Raw genomic sequence first — 19,252 nt, 5'->3', positions numbered from 1 at the left:
TTCTTTTAATATTTTCCATGTTAACAGAAAATGAAGAAGGTTTCAAACTTGCAAAAGAAGACGGCTGCCGTACAAAAGGGTGAACAAGTTACCGCCAATTTTCGGTTGCCTCTATTTAGATCCAGTGCTGAATTGGCTAAGAAGTATGATATCAAATGCGAGATGGTAAATAATAATAACCGTGAAGGAACTAGTAAAGTGGGCATCCGACCTCCTTTTGTGCCTGCATCTAGGGAACTATTCAACTTATCTAAGTTTGAAACTGCTGCTTCAAAGATTGATAGTTCGGCCGATGTGTTTTATCCAACCAAAATGAGGACAAGGCAGACAACTCCCAGAAAAGTAGGGGCTGAATGTACTGATTCAAGGACCATGCAGCAAGTGAATCCCAAAACAGGGCCTGAAATTGCTTCAAGGACCAGGCAGCAACTTGCTAAAAAAACAGGGCCTGAAATTGTTGATTCAAGGACCAGGCAGCAGCAAGGAAATGATAAGCAGAATCCTTCAAGTGCAAGTGCAAAGCAGCCACAAGGAAGTGCAAAGCAGCAACAAGTTTCAAGTGCTAAACAAGTTTCAAGCGCTAAGCAACAAGTTTCAAGTGCTAAGCAACAAGCTTCGAGTGCGAATCAGAAACGTCCTTCAATTGCGTCTCAGCAACTTCCTTCAAGTGCAAAGCATAATACTTCAACTGCAAAGCAGCAACCTAAGGAGAAACGGGTGGCTGACACTGCTGATTCAAGGTCAAACCAGAATCGTATGAAAAGGGCAATGATAGAAGTCGATGGAAATTCCGGGACAGGGCAAGGAAGTGGCTTGAAGAAGACAAAACGAAGCCCAATGTGTAAATCGACATCCATTGAAGAATTCCTCAAAGAAAATGGGGAAAATAGTGAAGAAGATGAATGTGAGAATCTTGAGGAAGAAGAAAATATGATGGGTGAAGAGGAAAACACTCAGCAAAATGGAAGTAAACAAACTGAAGGTACGTACTAAGCTTCGTGTCATGCATTATTCTTTATTATTGTTTCATTCAAATTTATATCCCATGCTAATTATATTTTATCTAACACAGGGGCAAGTAAGAAAAGGACACGTGGACCAACTAAATGTTTGAAAATCCATTCTAGAAAGAGTGCGGATCGTGAAGAGGTGGTCTTAGACGATGATGGAGAACCTATTGGACCCAATGATCGAACCGTGACAGATTTGAGTTGTTTCCTTGGCACTGTCGCAAGGAATTCAGACTTGTGTCCCTTAGTTTTTACTAACTTCAAAGCTTTGAAGAAAGCAAACAAGGACCGTATATGGGAATTTGTCACTGTAAGTGGGAATTTGTCACTGTAAGTAGGAATTTGTCACTGTGTGAATCTAAACATAAGTTGTGTTCCTTATTTACTTGTCACTAATTTCCTTTTTTGTTGTAGGATAAATTCATTATCCCTGAAAATGGACGTAGAGCGGTTTTCTCTCGCATTAATGATGCTTGGAGGCGTTTCAAGAAAGATCTCAAAAAGAGTTGTTTTTTAAAGTACACTACTATGAGTGAAAGATTGAAGCATCGTCCCCAGACTGTACCTGAAGTTCATTTCAAGCAATTGATATCCTATTGGAAGAACAATAACATCCAAGTAAGATAACAATTAGCAATTGATCAATGCTGTCCCTAATATTTAATTCTGTAATTTAACATTTGCTGTCCCTAATTTTGCTGTTTCTGAATGTAGAAAATTAGCAAAATCAATGCTGTGAACAGAGCTAAGCAAAAGTATATGCATCGGATGGGCCCAACAAACTTTGCGAGGATTCGTGCAAAACTGGTAGGGTGTTCATACATCCTTCAATTTACAATTATGTATTGGTTGAGTGATTCATATTTTGATGTGTTTATTATCAACCAATGTAGCGTGCTAAGAAAGAGGACGGAAAGGAAGTTAGCCAGGCAGAGATGTTCATTGAGACTCGACAAAGTCGAAAAGGAAAACAGCCGGATGAGGAAACTTCAAGTGTAATTGTAAGCCAGGCAGATTATGCCTTTAATCAACATTTGCCTTTAATCATTTATTTTTATAATGTGAATATTTTCTAATGTGAATATTTTTTAATTAGTCTAAGCTTCAAGAATCAGTTCAGAATTCAACTGAATCTGAGACATTTAACTCCTTGTTTGGGAAAGAAAAATCTGGACGAGTTCGTTGCTATGGAAGAACAATAACACCTACCATGCTTAAAAGAAAAGAAGAAATTCTGGTTATTAAAAGGCAACATAATGATGAAGTGGCTGGCATGAAGAGGGAGATAGATGGTATGAAGGCGCTATTTAAGACAATGATGAAGCAACAAAACCCACATATGAGCGACGACGAGATCTCTAATTTGATGGCAAGTGCTATGGGCTGTTCCATTAGTTCTACTGCTGCTCCTGCTGATCCACATTCGTCTGCATCAACTCATATTCCGCATTGCGAACAGGTATACTCTAAACTACAAAAGTTGCAGCATATGGCACTGTTTAGGGAACTGAATTATCAAGTGTTTTCTGAAATTGCATGGTTATCATGGATGAACAAGTGCATAGGGCACTGAATTAGAAACTGTATAGGGCACTTATTTGATGGCAAGTGTTTTCTGAAAGTGTATAGGGCACTGAATTAGAAACTGATCAATTATCAAGAATTAGAAACTGTATAGGGATCACATTAAGAAACTGAATTATCACTGAATTTCTGAAATTGTATGGTTATCATGGATGAACAAGTGCAGGGATCACATTAAGTGTTTACTCGAAATGTTGTTTCTGTGCTTTATTTTATAGGTCTAACAAAGTAGGGTGACAATGACAAAGTAGGTCTTTGGAGTGCATTTTTGGAGAATCTATTAAGATCTGTACTTGCTTGTTTAGCAAATCATATCTCTTAACTATATAGAAGTAAAGATAAGAATAGAACTCATATTTAAACTATTACATTTGGCTTAACTAGAATAAAAATGACCAAATGAAATGGAGTAAAAGTGGGTTCTAACTTAGGATATACTTACTGAATTCAAGCCCTTGCGCCTTGATGGACCAACTTGTTTAATTGATTATTTTATTTCAGTTTGTAAGAATTCTATATTTCCATTGATTGATAGAGATAATTCTTAAGTGAGTTCTTCTGTTTTATTTCAGTTTGTAAGAATTCTATATTTCCATTGATTTGATTCTGAAATATGTGTATGAAATAGGGAAACGATTCTGAAATAGGTGTATGCATGATTCTGGTGGTGATGGCCTAAAACTGTCTTTTGATTCATGATTCTCTTTTGATTCGATTCTGAAATAGATGTTATGTTTATTGTAGGGTGGAGAGGAAGCAGATTATGATGAAGATATGGAAGAAGCTTGTGATGATCATGAAGATATGGAAGAAGCTTGTGATGATCATGAAGATGTGGAAGGAGGTTATGCTGAAGATGTTGAAGAAGGTGGTTGTTCAGAAGATGTGGAAGAAGAGCAAGGAGAAGATCAAGAAGAATAGTTGTTTTATGTTATCTAGCCCAGTTTTTAGAACTTTTTTTGGTTATTTTGGGATGACTCCATTTTGAGAGAAACTTGTGGTGGTACAACTTAAATAGTGTAGGGATCATGGATCAACTTAATATGGTTGTTTTGATTTTGAATTTGGGATGAAAAACTTAGTATCCAACTATTATTAGTGGATGAACTACTATTAATGTTAATTTTATTGTTAATTTAATATTGATATATATATTTATACATATATATTTATTTATATATATATATATATATATATATATATATATATATATATATATATATATATATATATATTTATGTAATGATACAGAAATAAACCGTGGCAGATAAATGGTTTAGAATGCATAACATGAAATAAACCGTGGCAAATAAATGGTTTAAAATGCATAACATATAACAACGGTTTTAAATAGGTGGTCATAACCAAACCGTGGCTATATCCTGAACCAATACTGTGTCGTAAACGTTAAAATGAAACCGTGGCTTTACCATAAAGCCACAGTTTTTAAGTCATGGCAAGATCAAACCGCGGCCTTAATCAAGCTACCTAAACCGTGGCCTAAAAATGCCACGGTTGTAAAAAAGGCGTGGTCTATACCAAAAAACCGTGGACTTTACTTTAGGCCACGGCCGTATACTCCACAGTTGGATTTCCGTGGCCAAACCGTGGCGTAATATAGCCTCGGTTTTCTGGGCGTGGCAGGAGGCCTTTTTTCCTGTAGTGTATTTTCTTTCTTTTCACCCTAATTTTTAAGCCATTATGACCAATGATGAAAACAAACTAGATTACAACTCCTCTTACTCTCTTCACCATTTTCATCATTTTGCAATGGTTCTTATTTTTAAACCTCTTAATGGCAATGAAATTCAAAATTTAAATTTGAATTTTATTTGTGGAACTATGTAGGTATCAATTGTCAAAACCAAATTAGAAGATGGTGCTTACTATACAAAATTAAAAAATTGTGGGAAGAATTAGAATACTTCAATTATATTATTTTCACATGTGGAGCAAACAATAAAATACTTAAATTGATGCAATTCCTCATGGGACTGAATAAATTTTGTAATGTCGTCTATAAACAACTCCTTTTGATGAATCTTTTACCTAATGTTTCACAGACTTAATCATCCACCATTTAAGAAGAAAAATAATGAAATTTGGATACAAGAAGAGATAATATAAAACCTTTTTTCATGGTTATTCAAAAGGAGGATCCAATATCCCTTATTGTTGGATACAAATTTGATTTGTCTTCTTGTTCTAATTCCAATAACTTTCAGTTGTTGCATTGTTCCTGTATCATTAGATAAAATAACATATGTACAAGATGTATTTTAGGCAACATGCGAAATAAGTTGTTTCAGCATGTGTACCAGCATTTGAATTTGATCATGGTTGGTGCTAAGAATAGTTGTTTAACTAAAGTGCTTAACAGATCCAGTTAAGCAAGAGATTTTAAGCTAAAGTGCTAGATAGAACCGATTAAGCAAGAGGTTCCAAGATTCGCTAAAGTGCTTGACATAACTTATTAAGTCAGGGGTTCAACATGTAATTGTGTATCTACCTTGCATAAGGTTTGAATTTTGACTATCTTCAGATATTTTCGTAAATCTTCAGATGTCCTTCAGAAGAGTTGTGGTGTTGAATTCTTCAAAAGATAAAAAGGTTTGCCTTTGTGAAGAAGTTTATGTTATAAAGGTTTGGATTTGATTCAGTCAAAGAATTAAGACAAACAAGCTATGGACATCAAAAAGCTTTGAGAGGTTAGAAATCAAAAGGAAAGTACCTATCCAAAACTTTAATCCAATCAACCAAACAAAATTATTCAACAAAAGACAAATGAATTTTGGAACCCCAATCTTTAAATCTATCCAGTTACGGATCATATCTTTAGCTTTGACACTAGCTTTATCACGCTCAAATCGATTATTCAGGTTCACAATATTGATTGTGGATGAAACAATTGTTGACTGAAAATAGGAGTTTGATTTTCCACATCCCTAATAAGATTCTTACTCAAAAACACATTTCCCTCATCCAAGCTTCTTTGAAGCATTTCATCAAATACCTTGAGCACAAACTTAAAACAACCTAAACCTAATAACAACGCATCCAACAAAACAAAAAAAAAATAGAATCCACAACAAAACAAGCACAACAAAATAAAGTATTACATAAACACACGCACACACACAAACTCCGGGCTTCCTCATCTTCTGGTGGTGGCGGCTCTAGTGGGGGTTGTTTTTCATGTCGATACCACTCAAGGCCATCGATTGGTGGAGGTGATTTTGGGATTATAAGCGATTGATGGTTGATGGAGGAAAGGAGGAGGAGCTTGATGGAGGTTGGAGGAAGAAACATGAATGAATCTAACATGGATGAAAGTTTCAAAGGAATGAAAAGAGAGGAGGTAAAACTTACAGTGGAGGAGGAACCTCCATTGAAAAGGAGATGACCATCATAATGGTGGTGAATAGCTCCCATAAGGGAGGAAAAGCCCCTATAAGAGGGGAGGTGGCATCCATCAAAAGAGAGGAACCCTAAGTTTGAAGAGAGGGGAGATCTTCTCTCTCTAAACATTATGCTTTTTTATTTTCTTGTTTAACTTCAGAAAAAAGCTTTAATATTTTCTGTTTAGGATATAATTATGTCTTTGAAGTTTATACATCTTTTCTTATTAATGTTTGGATATTAAATAGATTTTTGACTTTGGTATGCCTAATTTTTCTTCCATAGATTGATTATTGGCTTTTATTGACAATAATGCAACAAGTTGTTGCGTATTTATTACCAAATGATATTATTATGACAAAAATAATGTATTCAGAAATATCAAAGTAACCATATAAATAAAATTTATTTGTGTACAAAATATTATTATTTTTTAAAATTTAACCGATCACTCATTAACATAGATAACTCTTGTTATTTTTTTTCTTCTTACTCATATATATTTTTAATTTTTTATTGGAAGTTCATTTCAATTTTACTAATATGATAGTTGAATTAAAAATGCTGCATGTTCCTTTACACATAGTAGGCTAGTAGCTATTTTCTTTTTCTTGTTTGATGTGCTGCTTTTCTAATATGTTTTTCGTTCTTGTGCTTACGTCTATTTCACAAATGAGAAAAAAAATTATGTAAATTATTTAAAATTTCGGTAAGAATTAACAGTTTTTGCCCTCCTATTTTGATGTTTTCACAATTTTAGTTCCTCTATTTTGTTTTTAAATATTTTTGGTCCTTCATCTCCATTTTAACTTAAAATACACTTATGTGTCACTTTTTAAAATAGGTAACGCATCCTCAAGTGAGGATGAGGGACCAAAAGTGAGGATGGGAGACCAAAAAACATATTTTAAAATATGACACATAAGTATTTATTGTAGCCAAAGTGAGGATGATGGACCAAAAGTGTTTAAAAACAAAATAGGGGACTAAAATGTTGAAAACACAAAAATAAGGAGACCAAAACGGTAATTTAGCCTAATTTTTTTTATAAATTACTAGCGTTCAAACGGGCACTCCCGTGCCCGTTTGTCCGCTTTTTTAATGTGCACAGCGTCAAAATATAAATATATATTTTGTGTAAATTCCGTAATATGCACTCTCGTGTTGGTCTCTCCGCTCTTTTAATCGTGCACACATAAAAATCTCTTTCTCTCCTCTTCCAAATACGTAATAAAAAATAAATAAATAAATAATTCCTCCAAATTATGGGCAAGAGCTTCTTTGAGAGGGAGCAATGCGGGTTATCCCACATGATCCAAAAATTTCAAAATTTGTCACGCTTAAACTATAATAAAATAGGTCTTCATAAAATGTTTTAACAGATAAATCGTGTTTAAACATGACCTCTCTATCTCTCTCTCTCTCCTCATTACTACAAAAGATACCCTCTCTCTACGAAAAATATTCTCTCTCCATTCCTATAAAAAATACATTCTCTCTATGAAAAATTCTCTCTCTCTCTCTCTCTCTCTCTCTCTCTCTCTCTCTCTCTCTCTCTCTCTCTCTCTCTCTCTCTCTCTCTTTCTCTCTCTCTCTCTCTCTCTCTCTCCTCATTACTACAAAAGATACCCTCTCTCTACGAAAAATATTCTCTCTACTAAAAATATCAATCTTCTAACTTGCAGATAGTAATTATTATACATGAAAGTTATTTAAATTAATGTCTTGAGTCGAAAAATATAGAGTTAAGTGAAAAGGTAGTAGTTATTATACGTGGAATTTATTTAAATTAATGCCTTAAGTCGTAAAATATAAAGTTAAGTGAAAGATAATTGTAGAATATAAAATAAGTCAGACCAAAAGTGTGTGTTTCCTTTATAAATAGTTATAGAAGTTATAGATATCATTTGTTTTATTATAAAAAAGAAAATAGTGAAGTATTAAAAACAAATGAAATTGTTCTGCAGAATCGTACATGAATAATTTCTTTTACATCATACAATTATGAGGTTGTTGTTTTTTATATGCTTGCCTTCCTCTCCACCTTCTAATTTTATAGGTTGTTTATATTTAGAAGGTATACTGGAATTGATATTTTACCTTGGTAGAAATGAATGGTACGTCAGTATGAAATACAAAATAGAACACCATTTTCTATGGTTCAATGTTTCTTTCAGCAATTTATAAAAATAAATTATTGATGGAAGAAAATTTGATTATCAACCGTGCCATCGCCATCTTTTAAATTGAAAATATATATCAAGCATGATTTGGTTGGTAATTGAAGCGAAGAGTAAATAATAAATATCATATTTTATAAGGCAGTAGAATGAAACATATAATACACGTTAATTAAAAAAAAGTAACAAAGTGTTGATTGTATCATAATTGTAGAGGAACAAGGTGTTATGGTATCATAAGTGTCGGATTTGATACTCTAAATGCAATCGGTTTTCTTTTTCTCATGTCTATAATTTAAAAAGAATAAGAAGAAGTATGAGAGAAATATGTAAACAACAAACCCTGAAAAAATAAAAGAAAATATTACAACACTAATATAATGAATTTGGAAGAGACATTTTCTACATAATTCTTTTGAATGCCCAGAGATAATTGTTGTTGCTTCTTTTTTCTTTCTCTCTCCACTTTTATTTTTGTTTCTTCACATGATTATGTAGTTATATACTGTTTTATATGTTTAACCGCTCTATGTTGATTTCCCACGTAAAATTTTCAGTTTTTTTTTGAAGTAGTTATTTTTAGTTTTTTAATTTATAATTGAAATAAAATAATTTTAAATATTAGAATAAAAAAGAGTAGTTATGCAAAGGGCAATAGTGGAATAAAAATGGGTCAGACCAAAATGGTGTATCCCCTTTATATATTGTTATAGATATAACAAATTAAATTATAAAAAAAATTTGACGAACCGATTCGTCAATCTATCAACTCTTTTATAAATGGGACAAATTTAACTTTTAAAATCAAACATTTAATTATGTGTTTGAAAACCGCCACCTAATGTTTTTCATCCCTTTCACCGTAATTTTTGAGAACCTACTATTATTAACTTTTAATTTTTACTGAACGCATATTATTCTCTGAGATTTTTTAAAATTTCAAACATAGACTAAGTTAATTTGCCAGATTCAATTTCACTTTTAAACAGATTTAAACCAGACGAATCTAAATGGAATTTAAATGGAAAGACAGTCCGCTTTGTCACCCCTTTTCTAAAAAGTGAGTGTTAGTGTATGTTTGGTTTGATTTTTGGAGTCGCCAAAAACAATTCTATAGATATAGAATTAATTTTAGGTGATTTTAAGATGTCTGATTAGGCAAAAGTAGAACTGTTTCCAGAATTGATTCTCAATTATTGTTACACTGAAATTTATTGTTTAATTCACTTTTGCATAAATGTATCGAAACATAATTCAATTATGCTAAAATCAATTTTATCAAAGTCAATTCTATTAGAATCAATTCTGTTCACGGCTAATCCAAAGACACCCTTAATTTTGTTTCTTTCAATCCCAGTATCTTGTAATCAAAATGACCTAAATGTCTTTTAAAATCAGTTACAATTGTTTATACTATTAAAGAACAGTAAATACGATAGTATGCTTCAGTAACATTTATGTCAAATCTACACACAGGATCCAATTGCATCAATTTCTTCTCAGATCCAAAGACTTCATAGTTCAATACAACACCACTAGACCATTCACACACAAATGGTTAATGGTCCTTATATATACTCAAAAGACGTCAACCTCCATCGATTTTGTTCCTACATTACATTATTACCAATTAAATAATTAAAAACTCTACCAAAAAGATTTTTGTCGTTTACCTCCATATCTAGTTTCTCAAGTTCTAGTTTTTACTCTTTCTCTCATCACATTCTCTCTCACTTATCACCTCCCACCCTCCTCTAATAGCATAACATTAATAATTTAATTATAAATTATTTAATCATAAATTATAAATATTATCCCATCTCTCACCGTTCGATTCCTCTTTCATCTCTCATTCTCCACCGTTCATTCTGTCTCTCTCCCACTATGTATTATTCCTCACACCCTATTCCTCTTTCCATCTCCGATTGGCCCGGTCGGCGGTTCGGTCCCGATCCAATTGGCTCGTCTTCAGTGTAAAAAACATCCCCCTCTTAAACCTTCTTCCCACCTTCATCTTCATCCTCACAAACCTCACACGTGTCACCAAATCCGTTACACCGAACCGAAAAAATCTTCAGGTTCGTATAATCGTATCCGATCCGTTATAACTAACTCTAACAAACAATAAAACCCGAGATCTTCGGTAACCGCTTCAGTTATGGAGGAGAAAGACCAAGACCAAGACAAAGACAAAGACACGTGTCCCGGCGTCGGAAGAATGAGCGCGAGATTAACCGACGTCGTTCTCGACTGCGTCTTACCGTACGTCCACGATTCCAAGGACCGAGACGCGATTTCTCAGGTATGTAAGCGGTGGTACGAGCTCGATTCGTCGACGAGGAAGCACATCACGATTGCTTTGTGTTACACCACCACGCCGGACCGGCTCCGGCGACGGTTTCCTCATCTGGAATCTCTGAAGCTCAAAGGTAAACCTAGGGCGGCGATGTTTAACTTGATTCCCGAGGATTGGGGAGGGTTTGTTACTCCTTGGGTTAAAGAGATTTCGAAATACTTTGATTGTTTGAAGTCGTTGCACTTTCGTCGGATGATTGTGACGGATTCTGATCTTCAGATTCTGGCGCGTTCTCGTCATCAGAGTCTTCATGCTCTTAAGCTTGAAAAGTGTTCTGGATTTTCAACGGATGGACTTTACTATATTTGTCACTCTTGCAAGTAAGTGGTAATTTCTGTTTTTATAGGGATAGGAGAATTGATGTTTTAAGTACTTACTTTATATTTTGTTAGTAAAAAAAGTAACTTTTTAATATAGTGTTGCCGATAATTATGCTCAATTGTATGGTGTTATTTAAAAGATCTGAATTAAAACTTTGATGAAAGAAAAAATTGCTATATATGAACTATAATATATATTAATATTTACCTATAGCGAATTAATTTTTGATATATTTTTGTGAATTATGTGAAAAATAATTCATATAATCTTGCTCAAACTCGGGTTCAAATTTGGGTCCTTGGTTAAATTAGAAGAGATCTTATTTCAATTTGAGCGTTTTTGGGTATTCAAAACAATTTTTTAAAAATATCTTGAGAAAAAATTGTGTTTATTTTATGAGTTTTCAATGCTTCATTTGTATTGAAAATTCTCTGTTTCATATTGAAAATAAAAATCCTCTGTTCTGTTCTTTTTGTTGATATTATGGAGAATCTTGAACAAATGCTACTGTCATCGTTAACTTTGATGTTATGTTCTAGATCGTAATGAACCCGATGTCATGATTTTTGCTCACATGTGAGTCAGAGAATGCAACTGTGTTAAAACTTTTGAGCAAGAGTTTTATTGTCTATGTTTTTCTACTAAAATAACTCAAGCGAATAAGCTAGGAGTTCTGGTAATTATATATGGGTTGGGTAGACATGCCTTTTTGAATTTCATTTTGATCCAAAGATGTTAATAATGTAAACTTTAAACTGGGTTAGCTCACTTCATGCTGCTGGAGTTCCTACTCTTGCTAATGAACAAAATATTTTTGTGATTGATCATTGATGAGCATGACTGAAAATGATGGAACTACTATGACTGTTAAACTTCAACTATGCTGACCAATTCCTTAAAACCGGGGAGGAACATGATTGTTGAAGTCCTCCTAATTTTTTGTTTTGTGTGAAATATTCAAACTTGACTTTTTCACTTGATCTGGATGATGTAACCAATCCTATACATTGTCTTTTTTTTATTATACATGATTCAAATTAATGGTATATGTCAAGGTAGTGGGAACTATGAAGCCACCAACTGACTTAGCTAATATACTTAGCTTCTAATCCTTTCACATCTAATTGTATTATTATATTTGTGATTGCTTTATTCTCTGACTTGCCACCATACACTTCTCAGCCTCATTTTCCAGACTGTCTTATTCTATGCTTATGCCCCTTTCACTCATTAATCACAGGCTTTATGTTCTTATGTCTTTTCAAATTAATTAGTTTTTTTTCGTCTCTGAGCTTCTACTCTAAATCATCTGTTAGATTGGACTGTTTGTAAAGATTACTCCTAATTTAGAACCTCACTTAGTGCCTTTTCTTTGACACGAGATGTTTAAACTTTATTGTGTTCTGTTTGGATCAACAACTTTAAAGATAAAATAAAGTCAAACTTTTTTCATAAGCTATCCTAGAAAGCTGAAATACGCCGAAAGTAGCTTATGGATATGTCATAAGCTAATTCCATATGCTCTTCCAAACAATCTCAATAGAAAAACTCAAATAAGTTGATCCAAACTTGGCCTTCCTCTAAGTCATTTCTTCTTGGAACTTGGAAGTAAAAAAGAACCTATACTTGCTTTTATTATTCCAAAAGGTGACTAAACTGTGACTGAATTTTCTTTCTGGCAGGAATTTAAGGGTCTTGTTTATGGAGGAAAGCTCAGTTGTTGAGAAAGATGGTGAATGGCTGCGTGAGCTTGCTTTGAATAATACATTTCTTGAGACATTGAATTTTTACTTGACTGATATTAACAGTATCAGGATTCAGGACCTTGAACTTGTAGCAAAAAACTGCCCCAACTTGGTCTCTGTGAAAATTACTGATTGTGAAATCTTGAGTCTAGTAAACTTCTTTCGATATGCATCTTCTCTCGAAGAATTTTGTGGAGGTTCCTACAATGAAGAACCAGAAAAGTACGCTGCTGTATCATTGCCAGCAAAGTTAAATCGATTGGGTTTGACATATATTGGGAAGCATGAAATGCCAATTGCATTTCCTTATGCAGCTCAACTGAAAAAATTGGATCTTCTCTATGCAATGTTGGATACGGATGATCATTGTACATTAATCGCGAAATGCCCCAACTTGGAAATCCTTGAGGTAAGATTCTAGAACTTTCTCTAGTCAAATTTGCTCACCCTTCAAATCCTTACGATGGTTCTTGTAATCTAGTTTGGTGGTCTTTCAATTTTAATAGTCTAGCCTTCAAAATTTATCCACTATGCAGAAATATATGTATTTTATAAATTGCAGTCAGAATTGCACTGTGATCCCTGATGTTGTGGATTAGTGTTGCCAATGTAGCCACAATAGTCATGGAAGCCTCCAAAAACTTTATATTGTGTTGGTGGCTGCAATTAATATGCATTCATATATTGACTTGAATATTTGGTTGTACAAGGAAAGGATGAAACTGTAAAAATAATAAAATATACAACAAAATGAATCTTGGTACTAATTTGAATGGGTAAAAGGTTATTTTGAATGATTAAAACTGCATTTGAAATTTTAATAATAATCCAAATATCTTTTCCTCATGGACAGTCAAGGAATGTAATCGGAGACAGGGGATTAGAAGTACTTGCTCACTGCTGTAAGAAGCTGAAGAGGCTAAGGATCGAAAGAGGCGAGGACGATCCTGGAATGGAAGAAGATGGTATTGTTTCCCAGAGAGGACTTATTGCCCTATCACATGGCTGTCCAGAGCTTGAATACATGGCTGTTTATGTATCTGACATTACAAATGCCTCTCTAGAACACATTGGCACACACTTGAAAAACCTTTGTGATTTTCGCCTCGTCTTGCTAGACCGCGAGGAGAGAATAACTGATTTGCCACTTGATAATGGAGTGAGGGCTTTACTGAGAGGTTGCGAAAAGCTGAAAAGATTTGCTCTATATCTCAGACCCGGTGGTCTAACTGATGTAGGACTAGGTTACATAGGAAAATACAGTCCAAACGTGAGATGGATACTTCTTGGTTATGTCGGAGAAACAGATGCAGGGCTATTGGAATTCTCAAAAGGTTGTCCAAGTCTTCAGAAACTCGAAATGAGAGGATGTTCATTCTTCAGTGAGTATGCACTAGCTGTTGCTGCAACTAGATTAACATCTTTGAGGTATCTTTGGGTACAAGGCTATGGAGCATCAACATCAGGACTTGATCTTTTGGCAATGGCTAGACCCTATTGGAATATTGAGTTGATTCCTTCTAGACGCGTGATCGATAATCATCATCCAGCTCATATTCTTGCTTATTACTCCCTTGCTGGACCAAGATCAGATTTTCCTGATACTGTTATACCTTTGGTTCCTGCAACAGCAGCATCCTATTTTGTTAACAGGTAAAGTTATGTATTTGTATATATACCACCAATTCCCCGTTTTTCCATTAAAAAATTGCTTGCAAGTGGCTCAAGTGTGACAAGTGTTGTTTTAGCTAGAAGGTTTCAATTTTCACTGCAATTTCTAGACATTATTATTATCATCAGTGTTGTAATAAGGTTGTATTCTTTTTTGCAATTCAGATATGCTTCTACCAACTCGTCCAGATTAATTTATTTTCCCCATTGAAGATGCTCAATTTTGTGAATATAAAATAAGGATTATTTATATATTTAATTTGTAATCTTGATAGGTTTATCATGTTTTTCTGTGTGAGATTAAGCTTCTCTAGGTATTTTTGCTTGTTCGGACCATTCTTGATTAAACATGATGAAGAAAAATAAGTAAATTAAAAAGAAAGTTTTAAAGTGGTGGAAGAATTCAGATTTGTGTCTTATCTAGTGGAATCTACGACACATGGTGTGTTTCGGTTCATCAGCAGACACAGTTGCAGTAAATTATAAAAATATACTATTTTTGTTTGCTGTTGGCAGCACCTTAAAGTCAGTGCTGTTACTTTTGTAACCACCACACATTTAATGACATGTCGCCCAACAATACTGCTGCATTTAAGGGATAATAATGCTAATAGGAGTAACATGCTGATCGAAAAATAAATACATGAAGTGTAGTTAAATAAGAATTTTTTACATATGCATCTCTTTTGATAGTAATGTTCAACTTTGTCTTCTTTCTCTGATTATTAGAGTCTAATTATATATGCAACTGCTTTTATTTAATAATATTTTATTAATTTTCTTATCAATTTTCTCTATATTTTCAATTTTCGTTTTAAAATTAATTTATAGTAATTTGTTATTAATAAATATATTGTCAATTAAATGATGATAATATGGAAAATATGAAAATATTGTCCCATTTATTTTATTCTATTTTAAAACAAAATTTCAGAACAAATTAACATATGATATTTTTCTCCACTATTCTTGCACGGGAAAATGAACTATTTTTTCTGTCACAATCCATCTATTTTGTTCTATTTTTTTCTAACGCAAGGAAGTGAACATGGTTTGATATTTTTTTTATGTTAATGTTAGATCTATTTTTTTTTTTTTTTGGTTTTTTTACATAGATGTGTGAGCTCTGTTTTACTATATTGTTCTTGTGTGTTGTTAGGATAAGTAAATTAGACCTATTTTACTTCATTTCTGTTTCAGTAGAATGACAAAATGTAAGTCTATTTTACTCCCTTTTTTTCTTTCTTCTTTCTGTATAAGAACGAAAGAACAATTCTTAAAATTATTTTAGTCTATTTTATTATGTACAATGACAAGTAAATAGTGCAGGTTTATTATGGGTCTGGTTGTTTTAGTTTTGAAAATATATGACTCTAATAAATCTAAGAGTTGATATAATTCTAAAAACTATGTTTTAAATTTAAAAAATTATAAAGGTTAAAACTTGTTTTATTATATAATACTGTAAAACTGTTTTCAAAATTAATTTTTTTATATTTTTTTGTAACAATAATTTTTTCATTGTACCAATGGTGACTGCATTACAATACTTCTTTGAATTTGTCTTTATTAGTATTGAAATCTCCAATAGGTTGATCAGTTAGATGTTTCTCTAACTGACCCATTTGTGTTTTTAGATTCTTGATAAAAGTGTTCATACTTTTTGGTTGGCAATTGACATTCATATGATGGTTTAACGTGTCCTCCAATTTTGATAGCTTATCTTGTTGAGGAAGAGCTTGAGTATAGTTCTAATAGGAGTAGTTGTTGGTTGGACGTGCCTACTTCGGATTTCCACCATTGGTTATAATTATTTCTCTGCTGAAAAAATTTTATTCTAGTATTCTAACCTCTGTTGATTATTGACATGGTTGACTTCTTCTTCGGCTGGTGTACAAAATTCAACAGAATGATGTCCATTATATAATTCATTGTATGCAATCTGCCTATGCTTAGGCATTTCATGCATTTTTTTAGTTGTTGATGTAGCTTGGATAATTGCTTTGCAAGTTGATCCCTTGTTTGCGTTAACAACTTATTATGTGCCAAAATTGCTTCATCGGTATTCAGTTCTATGATGTCACTTTTCTTTGTACTTTCTTTTGTTGTAATTTGTTTCTAAAGATGTGTATATGCGTGAAATCATCAAAATCATGATTCAGGCATCTTCGTAACTTGGAATTGTATCACTACTAGGCTTCACATAAGATCACCTCGGGTTGTTGTGGCTAGGGGTGATCAAAACCAAACCAACCCGATAAAAAACCGCAAACCAAACCAAACCAAATCGAAACCGCAAAAAACCGCATTTGATTCGGATTAGTTTGGGTCATCTTTTAACAAAATCGCACGGTTCGGTTCGGTTTGCAGTTTGTATTTTGTAAACGAACCAAACCGAATCAAACCGCATTATGTTACAACCTAACTTTTATTTAACTCACATCCAACCCAAACTTAAATCTATTATACCTTAACCTTATGATTACGAATAATTTTCTCATCCTTACACATATGATGTTAGTCCCGATCTTCTCAAATCTCTAATAGCATTATCGCGCCTTCTTTGCCACATACACCTTTCTTCTTTTTCTATAATCTCTACTCTCTTATATTCTTTCTTTTTCACCTTCTCATTTTTATGCAAATGTTCCCTATTTCAATTTCATTTTTATCGCACATCTTCTTCTTTAATCTCTCAACTCTTTTGTTTTTTCTTTTTCACCTTCACTAATCTCTCGTCTCTTCTATTTTTTGTTTTATTCTAATAATTTTTATATTGTTTTATACTATTATTTGTTTATTATTCCACTTTTGAGTAATTTAATTTTTACATATTAAATAGAAAGTTGTTGTCAAAATATGACGATTTTTTTGTTATCTGATAGTGTATGAATGTCTAAATACAAAGTTATGTTGTCACCTATATGTATATGTATGGTTCAATAAATTATTTGTAAAAAACCGAACCGAACCAAACCGCATTAGTTTGGTTTGGTTTGGTTCGGATTTTTTTTTAAAAGTCAACCGAACGAAACCAAACCGCACGTTTTTTTCTCTTGCGGTTCGGATGATTTTTTTCGTCAAAACCGTCCAAACCGCACCGCGAACACCCCTAGTTGTGGCAAGGTAAGCCAGCACCATTGTTGTTGTTCTGATTTCCATTATTCCCAACGTTGTTATTTATATTTTGATTGTTGGCATTTTTGTTGTTGTTGTTGTTTCTTCTTGGATATGCCATTTCTTTTAGTTTGATAGAAGATGTTGAAACAAATGTTGTTGTTAGGTATTTTAGTTTGGCTAGTTGTTTTTGTTTTCTAGTTTTGTTGTTGTTTTTGCGTGTGGTTCTTTTAATCTCGGGATCAAGTTGATCTTCATAAATTTTACCTCACATAAACAACTTTGAATAAAACTAGTCAACAACTTTTGGTAAGTTAGTTTGAAAAATAAAAAAATAAAGTATGCACAAATATGAACACGAAAACTTAAAATGATAAAAACTATCACAATGCTTTATAAAATCTAAACGCCAGTCTCTGACAAAGACGCCATTTTATTATAGTGAACGAAAGTAAGTCGTGTGTTAAATGTCATTGGTGTTTAATCTTCCAAAAAAAGGAGTACGATACATTCAAGATCCGTTATAAAAGCAAGAACCAAAATCAAGTAAAATCTCAAATCTTCATCCAACTCACTCTTATACAGGATGAACTCAACAACTGAGAACACCAAGCTCAACATCTTTTCAAATACCACCAAGGTTAAGAAAACCACGACTTCCTAGAGACACTTTCAATAAAGACAATAAACATTCAAATCCTCCGAAATGAGCATCTCTATTAAAGATTTGAAGCCAAGAAGGATTTCAGTTTCAAAGAAGAAGAAGCTCATGAAGAAGAAGAGGGTTCTAGAGAAAGTAGTTTACTTTGATTCAGATGCTTCAGTGGAGTGGGATGTTGATTGATAACAATTTCTTATGGCACGAGGGTTGAGTGATGATCAAGACTAAATAATGTAATAAAGCTTCTTTAGAAATATTGTCTTGTAATCATTCTAAGTTAATGAAAATTTATCCAATTGACATTTGCACGAAATACTCTTTTTCTAAAACTTCTTTTAATGATATGCTTTAAAGAAATTTTTACAAACATTCCTCAGCCATTTAAGCCAAAAATATTTAAAATAAAACAAAAAAAAGAAGATATATTTTATCAGAAAAATACCAAATCCCAGTTAATATAGCTCAGTGAATGAGCAAACATAAGTGAATCTGAGAGATATGAAAATCCAACCGATAAAACATCAAAACAGTACAGAGGACTTTCCATATAAGTAATGCATAGGTGGACAGAAGATACTCCAACTATATGCTATTAGAAACAATTAATCAAGTTCCAAGTTTCAGAGACTGAGATGCTTCAGAGTCAACTGTACATCAGAATTCATTTTAGAGCTTCTGATCACAGTATCTTCCTATTATTATCAGACTTTGATCCTTCATTCAGAAACCAACACTAATATTCAACAAAATGCATTTTAATTTTTTTAAATAAAATCAAATCTATCAATAGTAAAAGACTTGGTAAATATATCAGCCCATTGATGATCAGTATCAATGAACTGTATATCTATTACACCCTTGAGAACAAAATCTCTATTAAAGTGGTGTTTGATTTCAATGTGCACGGTTCTTAAATGTTGAAATGAGTTCTTTGTAAAACAAATAGTAGCAGTATTATTATAGAAGATAGGTATACTGCTCCCACAAATATGATAATCCTCTAGTTGATACTTAATCTAGAGTAGTTGTGTGCAATAACTAGAAGTTGAGATGTATTCAGCTTCTGTTGTGAACAAAGCAACAATTGTCTGTCTTTTACTAGCCCAAGATATAAGGTTTTCACCAATGAATTGACAACCTCCACTAGTGTATTTTCGTTTAATTCTATCTCCACCATAGTCAACATCACATAATCTAACTAGCTTATA

At 33.1% G+C, this 19,252-nt stretch overlaps 2 protein-coding genes across 2 annotated transcripts; both read left to right on the top strand.

Annotated features, from left to right (window-relative positions):
- The first annotated feature begins 30 nt into the window (after positions 1-30).
- Positions 31-3,515, top strand: LOC131619493 (uncharacterized). Its single transcript, XM_058890581.1, has 7 exons — positions 31-982; positions 1,073-1,320; positions 1,425-1,628; positions 1,725-1,817; positions 1,904-2,011; positions 2,107-2,469; positions 3,339-3,515. Exons 1-7 carry the CDS (start codon positions 31-33, stop codon positions 3,513-3,515), a joined length of 2,145 nt encoding a protein of 714 aa, XP_058746564.1.
- Positions 3,516-9,911: 6,396 nt separating this feature from the next.
- On the top strand, positions 9,912-14,487 carry LOC131620986 (coronatine-insensitive protein 1-like). Its single transcript, XM_058892186.1, has 4 exons — positions 9,912-10,849; positions 12,533-13,004; positions 13,449-14,248; positions 14,432-14,487. Exons 1-4 carry the CDS (start codon positions 10,332-10,334, stop codon positions 14,475-14,477), a joined length of 1,836 nt encoding a protein of 611 aa, XP_058748169.1. The 5' UTR covers positions 9,912-10,331; the 3' UTR covers positions 14,478-14,487.
- Positions 14,488-19,252: the final 4,765 nt, after the last annotated feature.

The sequence above is a fragment of the Vicia villosa genome, linkage group LG7 (genome assembly GCF_029867415.1).
Source record: "Vicia villosa cultivar HV-30 ecotype Madison, WI linkage group LG7, Vvil1.0, whole genome shotgun sequence".
In the NCBI taxonomy this organism is placed as follows: domain Eukaryota; kingdom Viridiplantae; phylum Streptophyta; class Magnoliopsida; order Fabales; family Fabaceae; genus Vicia; species Vicia villosa.
Note: the sequence above shows the minus strand (reverse complement) of the source record. Positions and strands in the feature narration are given on the sequence as shown.